Below are 19,769 nucleotides of genomic sequence, written 5' to 3'. Positions count from 1 at the left end.
TGGTAAAACAAGATAATAACTGTTACCATGTTAGTTAAACCACCTCAATACGAGAAGTCAATAACTAATTACATACCCTATGAGCAACGTTATGGTCCGCAGACACAGTACTGTAAAAGCGTCAAGCTGTGTATTTGTTGCAAAATGTGAACAGTTGGACAATCAGAATGCAGGGTTCTAATGCCACGATTCGCTTGGTTAAAATAATCTGAAAACGATCGATTTTAAATAAGGATATAATATGCGCAAACCTTGAGATTATTTGGGGCACACACCTTGGCTGTCAGATAGTTGAGGGCAGTTATCAGGTAGGTCATGATACTGTTTCTTATTTTAACATTAATACTGCAAACGCTTATAATAGAAAAAATGCATTATAAGAACGCACTGCTTAAATTGCAAAGTGGGTATAATGCATTAGGCATTCAAAAACTTAGGAAGTGTTTATGCACTGTACACGAAAAGGATATTCTTTGTATTGAATGCTGTGTTTTTTAGAAGATGAGTGAGTGAGTATGGTTTTACGCCGCTTTTAGCAATATTCCGGCAATATCACGGCGGGGGACGCCAGAAATGGGCTCCACACATTGTACCCATTTTGGAAATGGAACCCGGGTCTTCGGCGTGACGTGTGAACGCTTTAACCACTAGGCTTCCCGACCGCCCCAACTATCCAAGATAAAAGGAGTTCTCCAATAAATTTGCAAGCGTTTATGTCCTGTCTATCAGAATATCCTAGGTATAAGGGGGCATCCTACCTGTGGCACGGTTTTAATGCTGGATTTAGCTTAGGCAATACTGGGGTTTACACACCCTGCCCTGCAAAAGACCTCAACTCAGCAGGATGGCAGGACCCTATCTTGCAACCCCACTGCAAGAATTTAGAATATCTTCCATTGGAATGGTTCCTGGTCATGATCTCAAATGTTTGGTATCGTGAATTCATTTTGTACTGAGTTATGGGGACAACTATTCTCAGAAATTACTCAAGTTCGCAAGCTTATCTAAGAGTTACTTGTCAAGACTTAGTTTGGTTATGACCCTTGATCCATGTAAATCTATTTAGTACAGAAACTACTGAAGAGATATTTATCAAGACTGAGTTATATTCTCCAGAGTAGGGTCCTTTTGTGTGTATTAATTTCATATTTAATACGTTTATCAGATGACATAAAGCGGCCAAAGTGCCTGTCTCTTCTGGAAGCTTTATAGGACTCTTTTTTACAGTATATATTTAGTACTATATGCAATTATAATGTGGTCCATGGTGGAGACTAGTAATAACGCTGTTTTCTTATCATTTTGAGAAGAAATGAGTCTGGAAAGCCACATGTCTGCATAGCCACAACATTATAATAGATTTGTTGGTTATACTTGTCACTGTCCAGTCAGTTCAGGGTCCTTAGGAACTGTACGTCTTTTTGTACACGCTTAGTTTCTGCAAATGGTTTATTTTTATGGAAACAAATAACTGCGAGATGGGAGATTCAGAACCTGAAACTTGAGAAAATATAGACTTACTTCATTTAGACCTTTTGCATTACAGAAAGGGCTGGGCAGAAGGGAAAATAATATGGTTCAGGGTCTGTGAGACTCCGTCTTTGGCAAATTTGCCCCACTGATTTCATAAGGTTACAAACGTAGCGTGTGCACCAACGTATACGTGGATCAGTGGAATGAAACTTCAGCCTAAACATGTTATTTTCATATAGACACCTATAACTCTTGCAACTGGGAGTAGATTGATGTATCCGTACTATCATCAGTTATATTTACAAAAATATATTTCAGAAGAGGGAGGGGAAGGTCACATTCAAACTTCATACTCCCAAAATGATTGAAATGGACAAGGCGTGTTTTTGTGCATAAAAACACATTGGTCCGTTTGTAGCTTCGTAAAATGTTAATAAAAATAGACGTTAAACAGCTTTGACTACCATTCTTGGCGTATCTGTATGATATGTGTAAACAGGGCGGAAAATGAGCCCAAGTAACTACAGAAAAAGAGGGTCCACAATTGCTGACAATGTTAAGCCCATTCGACAATGTTCATTTGAGTAATTTTGTAGGAAGGACAGAATGCTTATACGTGGGTAATATCGTGCATAAATTCGCGGAACAGAAATGACTGCGTTTAGTGAGCGCCAGTACCCAGCACCATATATCTTGATATTTTCATCAAGAACAACAAAGACTCAAATGGTTTCATTTCCGAACATTTGATGACTTCTTTTTCGTGACATGGTATTTATTTATATATGCTCAGTATATAATAATAACCAAGTGTAAAATATTAGGATTTGGAAATTAGGATAGGCATTCTTATCAATTCAGTCAACACCTTCAATCAAACATCATCATTTGTAGAATTGACCCCCATATAATTGTTTCTCTCAAATCAAATGACATTTGATACTCATGCAAGGAACACGTCAGATAAGACGTATATAACAAACTGATTTCTCCCGTCGCTTTTTCGTTATAACCATATTCTGTTGGGAACACAGGTGTCCCATTCGTCAGAGGTGCAGAAATTTGTTGTGCAGAGTTGCGTCCCTTCGGGACGTCAGAAACCTACGATCATGGGTTCGAGTCCCGGTTGGCCCCGATTATGTTTCTAGGTTTGTCAGCACCATACCCGTGCTCGTGGGTTTCACCAAAGTGGTAAACGTCTAAGACATGCATCTTAGACTTCAGACTTTAAGCTTATGCACCGTGATATAACTCAAATAATGTTCACAGGGGCGTTAAACCCATTAACTCACTCACTCATTACTGTATATGTCCTCTTCAGAATGCATCCCAACTTGACGTATGACGTGAAAGTTGCTGCGGTAGAGTCGAAGGACTCCGAGGACTCCGATCATGACGAAATAGAGAGGAGAGAGGCGAGGGACAAATGGGCTTCCCAGATAGAATACCTGCTGTCTATGATTGGCTTCTGTGTAGCACTTGGCAACGTGTGGCGATTTCCGTACATCTGTCAGAGAAACGGAGGAGGTTATCAGATATTGGCATTTTCCAAGGCGATTTATTCCATATCAATAACTATTGCTTTGTTAAAAGGAGTTACTTCATCCTTCATAGGACATCCAAAAATGCTTACGTATATATGAGCTGATTTGTGTCACTCACTGGATGAGAGTGTGGCGTTTTAAACAAACAAACAAACAAACAAAAAAACCATTTGACTTGACTGAAATCTATTATTCATGTAACACGTTGGTTACTGGCTAAAAGGGTTCTTCCATGACCAATCGTCCATGCACATAGACTATAGGCATTATCTAAAACAATTAAATGTTTTCTGTTTGTTTTAGGGGCGTTCTTGATTCCTTTCATCGTGTGCCTTGTGCTGTGTGGCCTTCCACTTGTTTTTCTTGAAGTGGCACTGGGACAGTTTTCAGGGATGGGTCCTTCACACGTCTGGAACCTTTGTCCATTGATGAAGGGTAAGTGTCTACTTTGTTGTAAGAGCAACTTATATTTCTGGTCAGCTGAAACATGTTTTTCTTGTTCGAGGATATAAAAGGGACATAAGAGTCATATGATCCCGAACCCCTTTCCCATCGTTGTGAGTGAGTGAGTGAGTGAGTGAGTGAGTGAGTGAGTGAGTGAGTGAGCGAGCTTTTCGTCGCTTTGAGAAATATCCTAGTAAATCATCACATGGTACACAAAACGGGCTTCACAAATTGTACCCATGTGGTAAATCGACCGGGGCCCTCTGGTAGGTAAACGCTTTAACCACTAGGCTACCCCGTAGCCTCCCAGCGTTGAAATGGTTTCCTTACAAAGTTAAATTTAACAAAAACCTATAGAAACAATGATATTGTAAGTGGGTAACATTCCCTTATATTCTGGCTATAAAACATTTCATATGTAATACGAGACACAATAGCATCAAAATGTTTTAGACTTTTCATTCCAATAAAAGTATAATTCACTGAATGACAAAGTTGATACAGTCTGCTGCGATGTGTACTTTTTTCAGGTAACTCGAATGGATAACCGCAAGCTGTTTTTCAACCAGTTATCATCTATATGATATGAAATATCACGTCATTGTCTTTCTTGCAGGTATAGGCATTGGTATGCTGATCATATGCGTTGGGTCTGCCGTCTATCTCAACGTAATCTGTGGCTGGGCGATGTACTATGCCATCGCCTCTTTCAACTCCGTCCTACCTTGGACAGACTGTAACAACACATGGAACACGGACACTTGTGTTACTGACGTCGAGGCATTACATCATAGATTATCTGGAGGTATCACTGTCAATGTCTGTAAATTACATGCAATCTGAACAGATGACAAGTGGTACAGTTCAAAAATGTAAAGTCAACGTTTAAAACTGTATTTGGGGCGGTCGAGTAGCCTGGTGGTTAAAGCGTTTGCTCATCACGCTGAAGACCCGGGTTCGATTCCCGACATGGGTGCAATGTTTGAAGCCCATTTCTTGTGTCCCCCGCTGTGATATTGCTGGAATATTGCTAAAAGCGGCGTAAAACCATACTGACTCACTCACTAAAACTGTATTTGAAATGTATGATAGAAATGTCTATGTTTAACAGGGTGTTTCTGTATCATGAGTTCCTGAATATGTCATCATCAACGTTAGCTAATAACCTTCATGTTGTTCAACAAACAATGCATGGAAAGAAATATTGAACTTATATTCTGCAGGGTTTAATGTCACGACTGACCAGTTCAACAAGACCTACAGCATCAATGCAACTTACAGCAATATCACAACATACAGTGTTGACGACTCAAACATTGAATATCGCACAGCTGCAGAAGAATTTTGGCAGTACGTTGAGGTTTACCGTTTGCTATTATGATACTAATTTGCAATCATTTCTCTTTGATATAATGATTTAAATTATTTGGAGAATAAAACAGCAAATATATTTTTAGTTATGATATCGTCTAATCTGGCTACCTGAAGTTAAAACCCGTGAAGATCCGGGTTAGAACATTATATTCACATAGTATAAAGCGTTTATCTGGTGAGCGATAGGTCGGTTGTTCGATCTATTATCACATAATACCAAAAGACGTTAAACGATGGAACTTGATGTTATACTGCCTGGTGTTGGACATTTAGTGGATGAAACAGGAGTGGCTGGCCCGGAGTCAGTATACTGAGATGAGTGGGGTATCTATGTTAAACTGCGGCATGGTATCTCGGAGGGCTATAAAACCTGCAGTTCGGACTACTACACATGTGTATGAGGGGCTGTCGGGTAGCCTAGTGGTTAAAGCGTTCGCTCGTCACGCCGAAGACCCGGGTTCAATTCCCGACATGGGTACAATGTGTGAAGCCCATTTCTGGTGTCCCCCGCCGTGATATTGCTGGAATATTGCTAAAAACGGCGTAAAACTACACCCACTCACATACATGTGTATGAATGTCGCAATATAAGAGCAATGATCTTGAACTTGACGTTTATCGTATATTCAGATACAAGGCGCTTGGTATATCGAAAGGCATCGACGACACTGGATCAATCAAGTGGGAGATGGCCTTGTGTCTTCTGGCATCCTGGTTTCTCATTTTCATATGCGTGGTGAAAGGCGTGCGATCTGTTGGGAAGGTATAAATACAGTGAAGTCAATCGGCTTTATCCAACACTTATTATGGGAACCGATTAAATCAGTGCTATTTAGACCCGTTAATCCGACATTATCGAAATCAGACTCCGACACACCTAATTTGCAACAACCCATTACAGGTCACGTCAGAACAACCTTTCGCGAACTATGACCGACCAATGAAATGACTAACGTGAAGTCAACGTTAGCCACTTAGAAAGCGGCTTTCTGAAGCTTTGCGGTACCAGTTTCAAACTTGCGACTTCCATTCCAGACTATGCTTTTTAAAGTATTTGAATAAATCATACAGCCCGTAACAGCTGTTTTGTGCTAAGCTTTAGAGGTTGCATGATTAGAAAACATATTCCCCTAGCAATGTAACATAACAATATGAATATTTCATTTCTATTTTTTTATTACGTGTTTGTATCGTTATCTATCGTGTAGTTTCCAATTATCGATCACGAACGTTGATACTACCTAATTTCGTTTATCAGACATACTCTTTACTCCGACATAATCATATGCAACCAACCATGTCGGATTAACGCGACTTGACTTCATAGTGTCAGTCTTACAGAAATAGAAAACATATTCCCCTAGCAATTTAACATAACAATATGAATATTTCATTTTTATTTTTTTATTACGTGTTTGTATCGTTATCTATCGTGTAGTTTCCAATTTTCGATCACGAACGTTGATACTACCTAATTTCGTTTATCAGACATACTCGTTAATCCGACATAATCATATGCAACCAACCATGTCGGATTAACGGGACTTGATTGTATAGTGTCAGTCTTATGTAACTTAAAGCAGGACCATGAGCAAGACAGTTTTGATTAGATTGAGGTACTGAGAGAAAAGTAATATTTTAGATGTATTTTACTTGTATGGTAAAAGGGTAGCGTTTTTCTTGAAAGGTATTACCTTTCGTTAGAAGTTTACCTGGATGTATTTATTTCGCTTTGATAACATGAATAGAGATAGACGGAATATGAAGTAAAAAGATACTGGTTTTGGTGTCCAGAAAGTATAAAGTATGATAATAAGATTGATATAAGATACTGACAGTACAGAGAAGGTAATTTGCATGTTGATAAAAGTATGACAATACAATACATTGCCAGCACAATGAATAAAAGGACTATATCTTGATATATTTCAGGCTGTCTATGTAACAGCAACCTTACCCTATGTGATCCTGATCGTACTGCTCATTCGTGGCCTGACTCTACCAGGCGGAACCGATGGAGCTATATTCTATATCACCCCAAACTTCAGTAAACTTCTGGAAATACAGGTACTATATCACAAAACAAACACAATTATAATTCGGGCCATGTAATATCGTGAACTGATAAGATTACCTCACCCGTAAAGATGCGGGTTAGAACAGATCTTTAGCAACCATGCTTGCCCTAAAGGCGACTTTGCTTGTCGTAAAGGCGACTTTGCTTGTCGTAAGAGGCGACTGACGGGATCGGGTGGTCAGGGTCGCTGACTTGGTTGATGTATGTCATTCCTATTGCGTGGATCGTTGCTCATGTTGTCAATCACTGCATTCTCTGGTCCAAACTCGATTATTTACTATCCGCCGTCAAATAGCTACAATATTGCTGACTGCGGCGTTAAACAATAAACCAATAACAACATACGATTACCTGCTAATTAATTAAACTGTATATTTGATAAGATGCTGAATACATAGTTTTCATCATTACCTAACCTTAATTGTAAGATACCTGCATACAGTGATAAAAGATTTCATTACCTTGTTCGGATGGCTGATGACTCTGTATAGGTGTGTTCAACGCAGAATTTCTATGGCTACCTTCTATTGATTATGTCAACAAAACCGAAATTTTGGATTTCATTGGTTCTAAGTTGAAGACTAAACATTATCACAGTAATGCTGCAATACCTCCCAATATAATGCTGAGAAAATGAAAACGGCTTCTCTGAACTGAAGAGTCTCGAGACTCCAGACATACTTGAATTTAGCAACCAACAAAAATATTAAATGTAACGTTCTTTCAATCAATTTACTTTCTGACATGATGTTCCACCATAATCCATTTTGCTTTGGAAAATAATCATGAAGTCATGTACTTCTTCATCAGGTCTGGTTGGAGGCGTGTCTACAGGTGTTCTACTCTCTGGGTCCAGCCTGGGGTTGTATCATTACCATGTCCAGCTACACCAAGTTCCACACAAACTGTCTCAGGTAATCTTACCACAGTGTCATTGTCATGCTTCATTTAGAAGGGGATCTTTCTGGAAATTTCAAAGCAATAAAAGCAAGTAAAGTACAGAGGTAACAGTTTCGGATTACAAGATAAAACATGGCGGTGTATAAGTACATCAAACAAAAAGTACAAAGTAGGATCCCAATTTGATAGTGATTCATAAAAAACCTGTTCATGATATAGTCGGTATCGTACATTCGACTCTGCTTTTGACATAGATGTCTTGTGAACATGGAAAGGGTTTTGTCGAATTTGCAAAGCTTGGATACAAAACAAATGAACTAAAACAACGTCAGGTCAGCTGCACTGTCCCATGACAAAGTAACGCAAACTAATTCGTAATAATGGATGTCATTTTGCTTCGGTTAAGTCAAATATATATAATTTAAATGGTTGAATTCAGGGATCATCAACGATCGGATTTAATCCCTGTCCATTTTTTGGTCATTTACTTACACCATAATTCAAACAGAGACAATACAATTGCTTAGCGGACTCATCCAGTAGGCATTCCCGAAATGATATGACGCGACCCTTTCAGTTTTTTTCTTCTAAATTGCTTTTCACGCAAAGGACGTCATTGTGTTCAACATTCCGGTCTTAATAAGTCTGACGAGTATTTGTAACGGCCTGCTGACAGTAGATGATGTAGAGGTGGTTTCGAATATATATTTTCTTTCGCGGTAGGACGGTCATCAGGAAAATCGTGGACTAATTGACGTTTCTCTTAATGAAAGGAATAATATATCTTATTGTACATTGTTTGTTTGTTGTTTATCGATGCACACAGCAAAATTCCAGCTATATGACGGCCGTCTGTAAGTAATCGAAACTTGACTAGGCAATCCAGTTGTTGGTATCATGAGCATCGATCTACGCAATTGGGATCGATGGCATGCATCAACGGAATCAGCGAGCATAGTAACTTTTTACGGCAAGCATGGGTTGCTGAATTCATTATTGAATGCTGCTATTAGATGTGATATTTTACATGATTGGCTGACAATTAATGGTGCTTTAAAGTGTATATTTGTTGAACTGTGGTGCATGACCTGCTTCATAGTACGTGCTTGAAGCAGTCTTCTATCAAACTGTTTATGGATCGAAATTATGATCAGTTGGTTTTTGTTTAGCTGTTGTATGACGCTACCGTCCGCAATATTTCATCTATATGACGGCGAACTGTAATTAATCGAGCCTGGATCAGACATTCTAGTGACTGACATCTACGCAATATGATTCGGATTCGACAATATGATCCCGTTAGTCGCCTCTTACGACAAGCATGGGTTGCTGAAGACCAATTCTAACCAGGATCTTCTGAGGGGCTTCCAATTAACTTTAATTATTAGAAATGTATAGACAAATGCACCAAATATATCAATGAAAGACTCAATAACGTTTCTTAATTCTGATACAAGTTGGTTCCTGGTTGTTTTGATTTAATGAACACAGTTTGTTTTAATTGATCCAGGAATGCGATTCTAAGCACATTTGTGTGCGAAGGAACAAGCATGTTTGCTGGTCTTGTTGTCTTTACGATCCTTGGATATATGTCTCACGAAGCGAACGTACCCATAACGAAAGTTGTTTCATCAGGTAACTACATATAATTTTGCTGACATGTCATTAATGATAAAAAAAATATTATCACACTTATTGGCATTTCAGCCTGCGCGTGTGTGTGTATAAATATATGCTCTGGCGTTGACGTTTTATAAACACATGGACAAAAGAAAGTATACATTTTCAAATTGATTTCACCCCAAGACGTTTGGTGCCAGGCTGTATTCAAAAAGTTCATCCCTGTGGTGGAGGTGGTGTAATGGTTTAAGGTGTAATTTGTGGCATCATCAAAATTAAAAGTGTATACTTTATTTTGCCAGTGTGTTTATAAAACGTCAAAGCCAGATAATAACCAGTCTCCATTATCTTCCGAAACAGTTTCCATTGGGCTTAAAAGGCAAAACAGCGGGGGAAATTATATGAATGGATCAATGAAAATCGGTGATTACACAAGGTGTTCGCGAAAAGAGCATGCCTGATACGTCCTGCTCTACCGGTAGCATTCAACATTCACATGGATAGTTTGAATAATTGATTTGCCTTTGCATGTACTTGTGACGGGTGCCACCGGGTATATTACATCTTTTCGCGAACACCTAGTACATTATATGACAGTGATTCATATACAATTGCTATATTGTCGGAATCGTACAATCCCTTTTCTATGATTATAAAATGAATTTTGTTTCGCACTGAAATTGTGCATGGACTATCGCCTGTGACCCTATTAAAGCATACACCATCATCGAATAACATTCTCTTGTTTGTTTTCATTTTATTGACCATCAAACATTGATGTATACTTTCTTTTGCCCTCTAGTTTATTTACGGTTGTAGTGAGGGTTTCAGTACTAATCCCTAAGTGTACACATGTGATGTATATTTTCCAGGACTGATGAATGTGTTATACCAAATTTGTTTATTTGCAGGACCTGGATTGGGCTTTGTTATTTATCCAGAAGCCCTGGCTCATCTTCCGCTTCCTCAGCTGTGGAGTGTTATCTTCTTTGTCATGATCATCCTCCTTGCAATGGATTCTCTGGTTAGACAATAATGTATACTTAAGCTGATATTGGCTTCATGCCCTCTGGAAAATATGTCAAACTTAGTTTTCATAAATATGATTTTACACATTCAACTAAATACACCCAATGATTGAGTGAGTTGGTTTAAACGCTTCTTTGAGTAGCATGTCTGTATTATGGCTTCTCACCCTGTAGAAGAAACTGCAAAAGCTGAATTTGTGATACAGATTGTTATACCATGTGGGTATTCTGGGGCAGGATATCTCTCCATGACAAGTACATGTACGGAGCAAGTGCAGTTTTGTACAATGTGGTTTGCAGACTTGATGATGTTCGCAGATGATATTTTCATCTACAATATTTACAATATGCTATTATATCTACGATGAAAAAAGTATCTACAACAGAACAGTATGACTGAGTCACGACACTGACGATTATATAGAGAATCTCACCCGAGTGTCTTTTAATATCAAATATATCAACACGAGTTGATAAAAGTGGAACAATTCCGAGGCTTGCCGAGTGTTGATATATTTTATATCAAAAGACACAAGGGTTAGATTACATTTATCATCCAACATCATTCTTCCAACTTTTTCAATTTGTAGTCAGTAAGTAGCAGTGTCTTCAATGTAAAAAGTACTGATAACAGTTTCAGTAGCAGAGCCATTAGTGATGTCATTTGATTGTGACGTCATGGTAACCAGTGATGTCACAAAGGTCTGCAAAGCTTTGTGATGTAATTTCATTGCAGCGATATCTCCTGTGAGAGCCAGTTTTGGATGATAAAATATCATATAATCATATTTGTAGATGAATATACGTACATGTGAGAAGTATCATCTACGTAGATATAAGTATGGTCTACATAGATTTGAGTATCATCTACGTCGGTGGTATTTGTCTTTAGAATGTGGCATACGCTTCCATCAGCACAATATGACATGACAGATATTTACTCAGCATGTGCGGTAAGTTGTTCAGTACCTGACATAAATTGGAAACCTCATCGCAAAGGTTCCTGTTGAACAATTTCAGAAAATATATCTTTTTGCATGTCTAAAGACAGCTATATCGCTTTCTTTAGAAAGTGAGTGAGTGAGAAAGTTAACATCGCATCGGCAAAATGGCAGCCATATCCTATCGCGATGCCTTGGGGAAATCCATATGACAAAGACACGTCTATCAAGACTATAATTGTTCTTTATGCCAATGGTGTATCGCGTAAATTCTTTACTCAGATATTCACACCTGTTACTCTTTTTTAAGTTCTCGCAAGTTGAAACCTTCATGACGGCCATCTTGGATGAATACTCCAAGCTAGTGAAATGGAGAATTCCAATCAATGCAGTCTACTGCCTTGTGTCATTTCTCGTTGGGCTTGTGATGACCACTGAGGTTTGTTGGGCCATATGGTTATCATTATGCCAACAGAAACGTGAACTAAACCGTTCCAGAATCCCAATGTATGGGGACTTCTATCGAAAAAACACATGCCTGGTCCTATATTCCGTGATAAAGCCGTATCGTATACGAACTTAGATTTTAAAAGCACACATTAATTTTAATGATTTGTCAATTCTTCCCTTTCCATATTCATAATATATTTTATTTTAAAAATGATAAGATTGACATGTCGGCTGTTTCCAAACATTTCAAATTGTGTGGCTTTCACTACGATATCCTATTATACATCACATGTATACAAACATACACATTATGAGAGCTAATGTTCATACATCTTGACTTAGACATTGCAATGAGGTTTTTAATTTAAGCTGAAGTCGTGGTTTTCTGGTTACAATTGCAATTTGGACTAATGTGATTTGAAAGAAAGAGAAACACAATGTAAGTTCTGCATTCTGAGTTCTTCCATGTCTATATTTGGATACGAATTTTAATTTCAGAGTGGAGTATACGTGTTCCAGTTACTAGACTGGTACATAGTAGCCATTTTCATCACATTCGCGGCTTTGCTGGAGTGTATCATGGTATCATGGCTGTATGGTAAGGAATGGGAGGTTGGGCGGGCGTCGCTGGCAAGAATCCTTTGGTCTTAAAAACTCACTGAGTCAAAGATTAATTGAACATATCTTGTGTTACGTGTCGACTTCAAAATGTATACAATACTTTAACCCAGAAATTTGTACGTAAAAGAATTGTATCATTAAATGAACTAGGTTTACACGTCAATGCTAATTACTGCACAACAATTACAACGGCGGTTCAAAATAGAACGGCAGTACAAAATTCAATGGCAATACAATTACCATGCTAATATGAAATTTAATTGCAGAGGTAATAATATTCACCTGGTCAAGCTTCCAAAACAGGCCAAGTCTGAACATCCAGGGTCAGAACAATGATCTTGACACATCCGCCGGTCTTGATGTAATGTGAGATGAGAGAGACATGCTCTTGTCCCACTTTTATAGTCTAAATACCTCCTAGTAGGTTCTATCCCATGCTGAATTAGTGTAGCTATTCTCGAACATTCCAGGTTACATTTGACTCCAAAAGTATCTAAATTATATAATAACTTCAACGCCAGTGCTTCCATTAGCTAGTACTACATTCATGACAACTACTTATATTATATCATGTTTCGTTTTTCTAGGAATTGACCGTTTCAGTGACGACATTGAACTGATGATTGGCAGACCAGCACCCCTGTTCTTCAAGATCACGTGGTGTTACATTACACCAGCAATGCCCCTGGTAGGCTTCAAGGTTTGAGCTGGAATCGCGTCCCTTTGCCCTCAAGATATAAATGCAAGCGACGAAACCATTTCCATAATCACAAAAAACTCTGCTAAAACAGAGTTCATTGTGCAATTCCGATTGTCATCAGCATGTGTTTATGAATCACTGTGAGGTGAAATCGAAAAGGTGAGCGTATCCTGCCCCGGCCGGTGGCACTTTCACAAATACATGGAAAGGCAAATCAATTGTTCGAATCAAAAATCACATGTCTACCCTATTAAACTTTATTATCCTTTACTAATGCCTCCACAAAAGTTTGTTTATACCGTACACATAAAGTAAAAGAGCACAACGTATACAAATAAATGAAAAATATATTTTATTTTTCAGACAACGCTCGTTTTCACGTTCCTTCAATATGAACCCCCAACATATGGGCAATATGTGTATCCATATTACACGACTGTAATAGGGTGGATAATCGCTTCCATTCCAATGATGCCAGTCGTAATGATGATGGCTGTTGCTGTTTATCGTGGGAAAGGAGGCCTGTTCCAGGTAATTCAGTGAAAAGCTTTCAACACTGTCAATGAGAACTTTGCTTCATAAACAACATAACACATACGTGATATAGACAGTGCGCGAATTGATCTATGACTGGTATTGTTTTGGTTTTATCTTAATTAGACTTTTGTACTTTTGCAAGAGATCGTACAATATATACTTCGCTCAATAAAGACCGCCTGCATTGTCTCGTGGATAGAGCGTCTGTCGGCGATCGGAAGGTCGGTGGTTTGATCCCCGACTGCGTGATACTAAAGACGTTTAAAGATGGTATGCGTTGTTTCCCTGCCTGGCCTGGCACCCGACAATAAGGGAATAAAACAGGAATAAAACAGGGAATGGTCGGATCGGAGTACGTATAAGGTGTCTGAGTGGGATATCGATGTATTAATCTGCGGCGTGGTATCTAAGTTAGCTTGCACTGTAAAACTGGCATTATTCCAGAAGCTGCACACACATGTGCATGCACGTCTCGATATAAGTGCACTAATCCTGAACGCGACATTAAACCTCATTTTTCACCTAACTTTTTTTTTTAAATCTACATTGTTGAGATCTTCAGCTGACATTTTAATAATGACACATAAGTCGGTTCTAAGTGATTTAATGAAAAGTCCCCACAATGAGAAATCGTGTAATGGTTGGTGTTTAATGGGATTGAAGACATAAACTTGCATAAAGGGGTCATTAACAAAGGGTATTATTATATCTCGCATTATTCTTCGCATGGGAGGATATCCTGTAACGGGTCAATGAATATCTGCTTACCGCAGATATGTCAGTATATGACGGCGCATTCAGTGTGTATGCAACACTGTAAAAATGTTCGTAAGCAGCTGTAAGATAAATCGTACCAGTGTCACAGATTTCCATGAAATGTGTGTTACGTTTTGTTTGTCTTATGTTCTAAATGAAAGGGTTTTAGGCTAACCTTTCTGTGCACAGTGTCAGGCAACACACTTACATCTTTATGCAAATTGTGTGAGTGGCGAGTGGTACCGGTAGGGCAGGACATGGTTACCTTTTTCGCGAACACCTTTTCGCTCCCACCCAGTCGAACTGTTTCGGTAGATAATGTAGGCTGGGTGAATCTGTCGTTAACGTTTTATATGTAGCGGTATTGGATATATTTCAGAGGGCCAAGATGTCTCTGAAGCCGGATGTCTCCTGGGGTCCATCTGAACCATCTTACCGTGCAGAGTACATCAAGAAACACAGGAAACCTTCTACTCTCAGGAATGCCTTCAAATCATCGCTATCGTACAGGGCGTAGACAACCTCAGTTGGTGTTTAGTACACTATTAAAATTACTAAAAATCTTCAAGCTATACATATCTGTCATTTTTCATATATATTTGTAAATATTTTTCCGTCTGACCAATAAAGAGTATTGCATTTTCATTCATAATGGTGTTGTGAAGAAAGGTATTTTCATAGCGCACGAGGGGGAGAGACTAAATCGTACGAAACACGAGTGTCTTATAAAGTTTATGTTGTACAAGGTTGATGTTGTTTCATTCGTTGTCATTCATTTGTTTAACCGTGACCTAACTGAAGGCCACACACGATTTATTCTTTAATTAACCAAACAAGGACGTCACACACTTCACTTCCGCAATATAAGACCCGTGAAGATGCCGAGGTAGAATGAGTCTTCAGCAACCCATACTTGTCGTAAAAGGTGACTATGCTTGTCGTAAAAGGGGACTAACGGGATCTGGTGGTCAGGCTCGCTGACTTGGTTGACGCATGTCATCGACCCCAAGTTCGTGGATCGATGCTCATGATGTCGATCACTTAAAAGTGTCTAGTCCAGACTCGATTATTTACAGACCGCCGTCATATAGCTGGAACATTGCTGAGTGCGGCGTTAAACAACAAACCAACAAACAACCGCAATACAAGCTGTATTAGCTATATCTTAACATAGATCAACTACAGATAATATGCAATAGCGTAGACTACAGATACATCGAGGTTTCATTGTCGAGCCCTGTGTGCGTAACGTACCCAGGGATTTGCGTCTTTTAATTTCATTTTCTGTTACAAATTCCGTGGCGAAATGAATCTAGTACTTGTAATATTTGTAACGATACTAGTTTTAAATCTACATCTGTGATAGCCTAGTTATTCTACTGTCCGTTATCGACAGGTTTTATATAGTCTACATTTATGTATTGTTAATGTATATCTAGTTTTAGTCACGATATACTCCTGAGGTGACTATAAATCGTAACTCACTCACACACTATCGTCTTATTGCCATGTCAACATCATAAGCACTATCATTTTTTAAATATTGTGTCTGTTAAAATGGGCGACTTCTTTAAAGAAGTCATGCAATTTTTATTCACCAGTTTGCTTTCAGTGTTTTATTGCTCAATGAGACCTTCTTAATGCGTTGTGCAATTATACTTAATCATGTCTCTTCGTTCACCTTTTTGCAAACACCTGGTTGGTTGGTTGGTTTGTTGTTTAACGCCGCACTCAGCAATATTCCAGCTATATGACGGCGGTCTGTAAATAATCGAGTCTGGACCAGACAATCCAGTGATCGACATCATGAGCATCGATCCACGAACTTGGGGTCGATGACATGCGTCAACCAAGTCAGCGAGCCTGACCACCCGATCCCGTTAGTCGCCTCTTACGATGAGCAGAGTCGCCTTTTAAGGCAAGCATGGGTTGCTGAAGGCCTATTCTACCCCGGATCCATTTAACATTGATATTGATAGTGATGAATCATCAATACACCAACATTAACTCTGCAGTTCTCGTCGGTCATGTCTACACCGGATTTGTAATAATGTGAAGAAAAGGCACATTCTTCTGTGGGTCAAATAGCCAACCTACTGAATTCTTTCCTAATTCTGGTACATGCAATATATGTTTTGCATCTTTTTCTGCTGCTGAAGTTGGAAAAGCTGACACTGACAAAATCTTGCAGCTCTTTCAGTCTCTTACTTGGTGCAAGTAAAGACAGTAACTCGGCACCAGTACAGTCAGCTGAGAGCTTCATGCCTGGCAAATGGTTAACCTCATTAGGTAATGAAGTGCTGATATCCAAACTATGTCACAAAAGTCTCACAACAACAATTGATGGTGAAGAAAATGTAGACTACTTTGAAAAGCTGCAAACTGTTCACTACAGTGAACTGTATCAGCAGTTGGCATTTGTAATTGACAACATCTCAGAAAAAAATTTCTTCGATGACAGGACAGGTATATATGCAGATGAAAACTTGAAACTTTAGGAAGAAAATGAAAACTCCAAACAGTGCCACAGTGCAAGTTCTTGCTGGAGAAAAACAAAAGAAAATGTGGAAATTGTCATATTACATTGTCCATGTACAAGCAAAACATGGAAAGAAATGGAACTGATGAACCAACAAATGCATAAACAAACCAGATGCATGAACACAAAGGAGATGACACCAAACTAAGAAAGTGAAACAGTCAGCTGAAACATCATATCGGTATGACCATATTGAAACCAGTCATGGCCCAGATCCAGGTGACGTCGTTCTTCTTGATTCTGTTTTTGTTAACCCCAATCAGTACAGAACATTAATCTTGTATTGTGACATATCGGACATTAGACTGGAATTATCAGATACAATGCAGATGGCATACGGTTTTGGACAGCAGTATGCTGTGATGGACTTCCACATGGACTTGTCAAAAGAGTGATGGAAGAGTACCTGAGATGCTCCATTTGTGGCGAAGTGTTTATGGGTGTCCAGGAATCTCAGAGACATGGACAAAAGTCCCATGCTAATGAAGATGCTACTTTTTATCATGACGTTGACTGGGTACTGTTACTCACGGGAAAGGGTAATTATGAAATGAATTTAATGAATCGTTTCATTAGGAGATACACATACTGTGTTTTCAATGTAGAGCTAGGTAACCTGTAGATTTAACAGCACTAAATTTAACATTTGAAACCTCACGCTGCGCGTTCTGTTTCAAATTCAATTTAGCGGGGTTAAATCTGCAAGTAACCTATCTCTACATTGAAAACACAGCAAGTTTATCTTCAATCTCCCATCACTCAATAAAACGTGAACTCTTTGGTGTTAGCAAATATACTGAGTGAAGCGGGGAGAGTCCAGGGTTTTTGAGTGGGTTATCGATCTGAATTACGGAATCACCGAACAAAATATGACGCTGTATAGACTCAAGCAGTTTGTTTACACGGTAATACTTCACTCGAACATATGACAGGCATTGAAAGCATACAAGCACGGCAACTTGGTAAGCTGAGGTGGGCATCCCTAAAGAAAACATATAGAAAAGCGCCAAAATTCCAAGCTCTCTGTTGTCTCCAAAACGTAAATCCATTCCTTTCTTGATTTCTATCGTATTTTCTGCACGAAATGTATTGCCACATATCCTTTGAATATTGTAGTAACCGCATCTGTGCATTTTCTAACCTGTAATTGTAGATATAATTATTTAAATATGCCTACCGACAATGACTGAAAATAGTACTATTCTATGAATATGAGCTTCCGCGGTGATGCGGCCGTCAACCCAGCTGTTTCAATCAGAGGGTTTTTTATTGTGTTTTAATAGCCTCTGATTGACCAATCAGAATCGAGTAAATTCCAAATTCATGGTAGAATGGAAGTTAATTGGGATACTTTCATGAAAAGCGTTGCTGAAACCATGGGTTTGACATAAGAAGCAGCCTTGAAATCTGCATTTCATTGCTCAGACAATCACAAAGCATGGCAACTGCTACTGACATTCAATATTGGTAGTATGTGTGAACTTGTTCAACCATATGTAACTTACTGTATGATTTCTGGCATGAAACCTTCGGCTGAAGGATTCATTTCCTTTGTCAGTGACAAAGAAAGCCAAGGAATTCAGGATGGCTGTCCGTAAGAATAACTTGCTCCTGTTACAGTCGGCAATGACAAATGAATTGTTACATGGGCGTTGTCATCCGAAGTACCAAAAGATACATATTTATGACCAGTTTGTCCACAGAAAGTAAAGCTGTTTGTTCAAATGCATGCCTCAATGTTTAAAAGTGGCCATCCAAGTAAAGGGCAAGGATATGATTTGTTGCAAGTGGAAGAAAACACAAATGTGAAATCTTGGCTGACACGAGGTGTGCCATCAGACAGACCCTGAGTGACAACTTGCAGGAATCACCAGCACTTCAAGAACATTCGGTCATATGTCATGTCGATGGCTGGAATTCATTTGAGTGAAAACACAAACAGAGAATTAAACCTGGATGAAGGAATAAGAAAATGGAGAATACATCCAATGCACAGGCAGTGGTGAACATTAAAGCGCTCGGTTTAAAATTCAAATGAAGAGGTATCTACTCTACAGTGGGACGACATCAAATTTCAAAACACAGTCGGCGTATCTCATAACTGACAACCTGATTATGAACATGATAGAAAACATATCAGATGAATCTACTAAAGATACACTTCTGAAACAATTCTGGGCATTAATTCATAACAAGAAATCCAGGAAAGATGACCATGTAAAATTCTATACTGAAAAGGTGAATGCACTGACTCAGATTATAGAATCTATTGGGACTGATGAAGTACATCTGGCAGACAGTGGCAGCATGCCTGGGATTGAGGAGGGATTTTCAATATAGCTTGTAAGTCATAAATCTACCCCTGCATGTTTTACTCAATTGATTCCAAAAGACACAATAAAGATTCATACCAGGGGTAACAACAGGTACAAAGAGACAATTACATATGGTAACATGACTGGCAGACAATCCTAAGGGGAAAAATACATGCTACATTTTTCTTTCTTTCTTGACATTTCAGAGAAGTTAAAGGTTTATACTACCTTATTTTGTTTGACTGTAGGAACCTTAACATTTATGCTAACATTATGTTTCATATATGTTTTGTAAATTAACACGTTAACCAGTGTGTAGAACTAAACTGAAAAGCTTTACTAGCCTGGGTAAAGATAAAATGCCTTTGTATTGTTAAAACTATGTGGAATTTGTGAAATTAGTACTAGCCCGCCGGAATTTGTACCAACCAGCAGGCTAGCAGGCTATTG

At 38.8% G+C, this 19,769-nt stretch overlaps 1 protein-coding gene across 1 annotated transcript; it reads left to right on the top strand.

The window, feature by feature from the left end:
* Positions 1-270: 270 nt before the first annotated feature.
* Positions 271-14,986, top strand: LOC124120986 (sodium- and chloride-dependent glycine transporter 2-like). The gene is made up of 15 exons (XM_046483922.2): positions 271-308; positions 2,795-3,000; positions 3,321-3,452; positions 4,078-4,266; positions 4,685-4,811; positions 5,466-5,598; positions 6,768-6,902; positions 7,723-7,826; positions 9,323-9,447; positions 10,344-10,456; positions 11,712-11,840; positions 12,350-12,449; positions 13,060-13,160; positions 13,536-13,703; positions 14,845-14,986. Exons 2-15 carry the CDS (start codon positions 2,796-2,798, stop codon positions 14,980-14,982), a joined length of 1,899 nt encoding a protein of 632 aa, XP_046339878.2. The 5' UTR covers positions 271-308; position 2,795; the 3' UTR covers positions 14,983-14,986.
* The last annotated feature ends 4,783 nt before the right edge of the window (positions 14,987-19,769 follow it).

This window comes from Haliotis rufescens, unplaced genomic scaffold, assembly GCF_023055435.1.
Source record: "Haliotis rufescens isolate VD_foot unplaced genomic scaffold, xgHalRufe1.0.p SCAF_8, whole genome shotgun sequence".
Lineage (NCBI taxonomy): Eukaryota > Metazoa > Mollusca > Gastropoda > Lepetellida > Haliotidae > Haliotis > Haliotis rufescens.
Note: the sequence above shows the minus strand (reverse complement) of the source record. Positions and strands in the feature narration are given on the sequence as shown.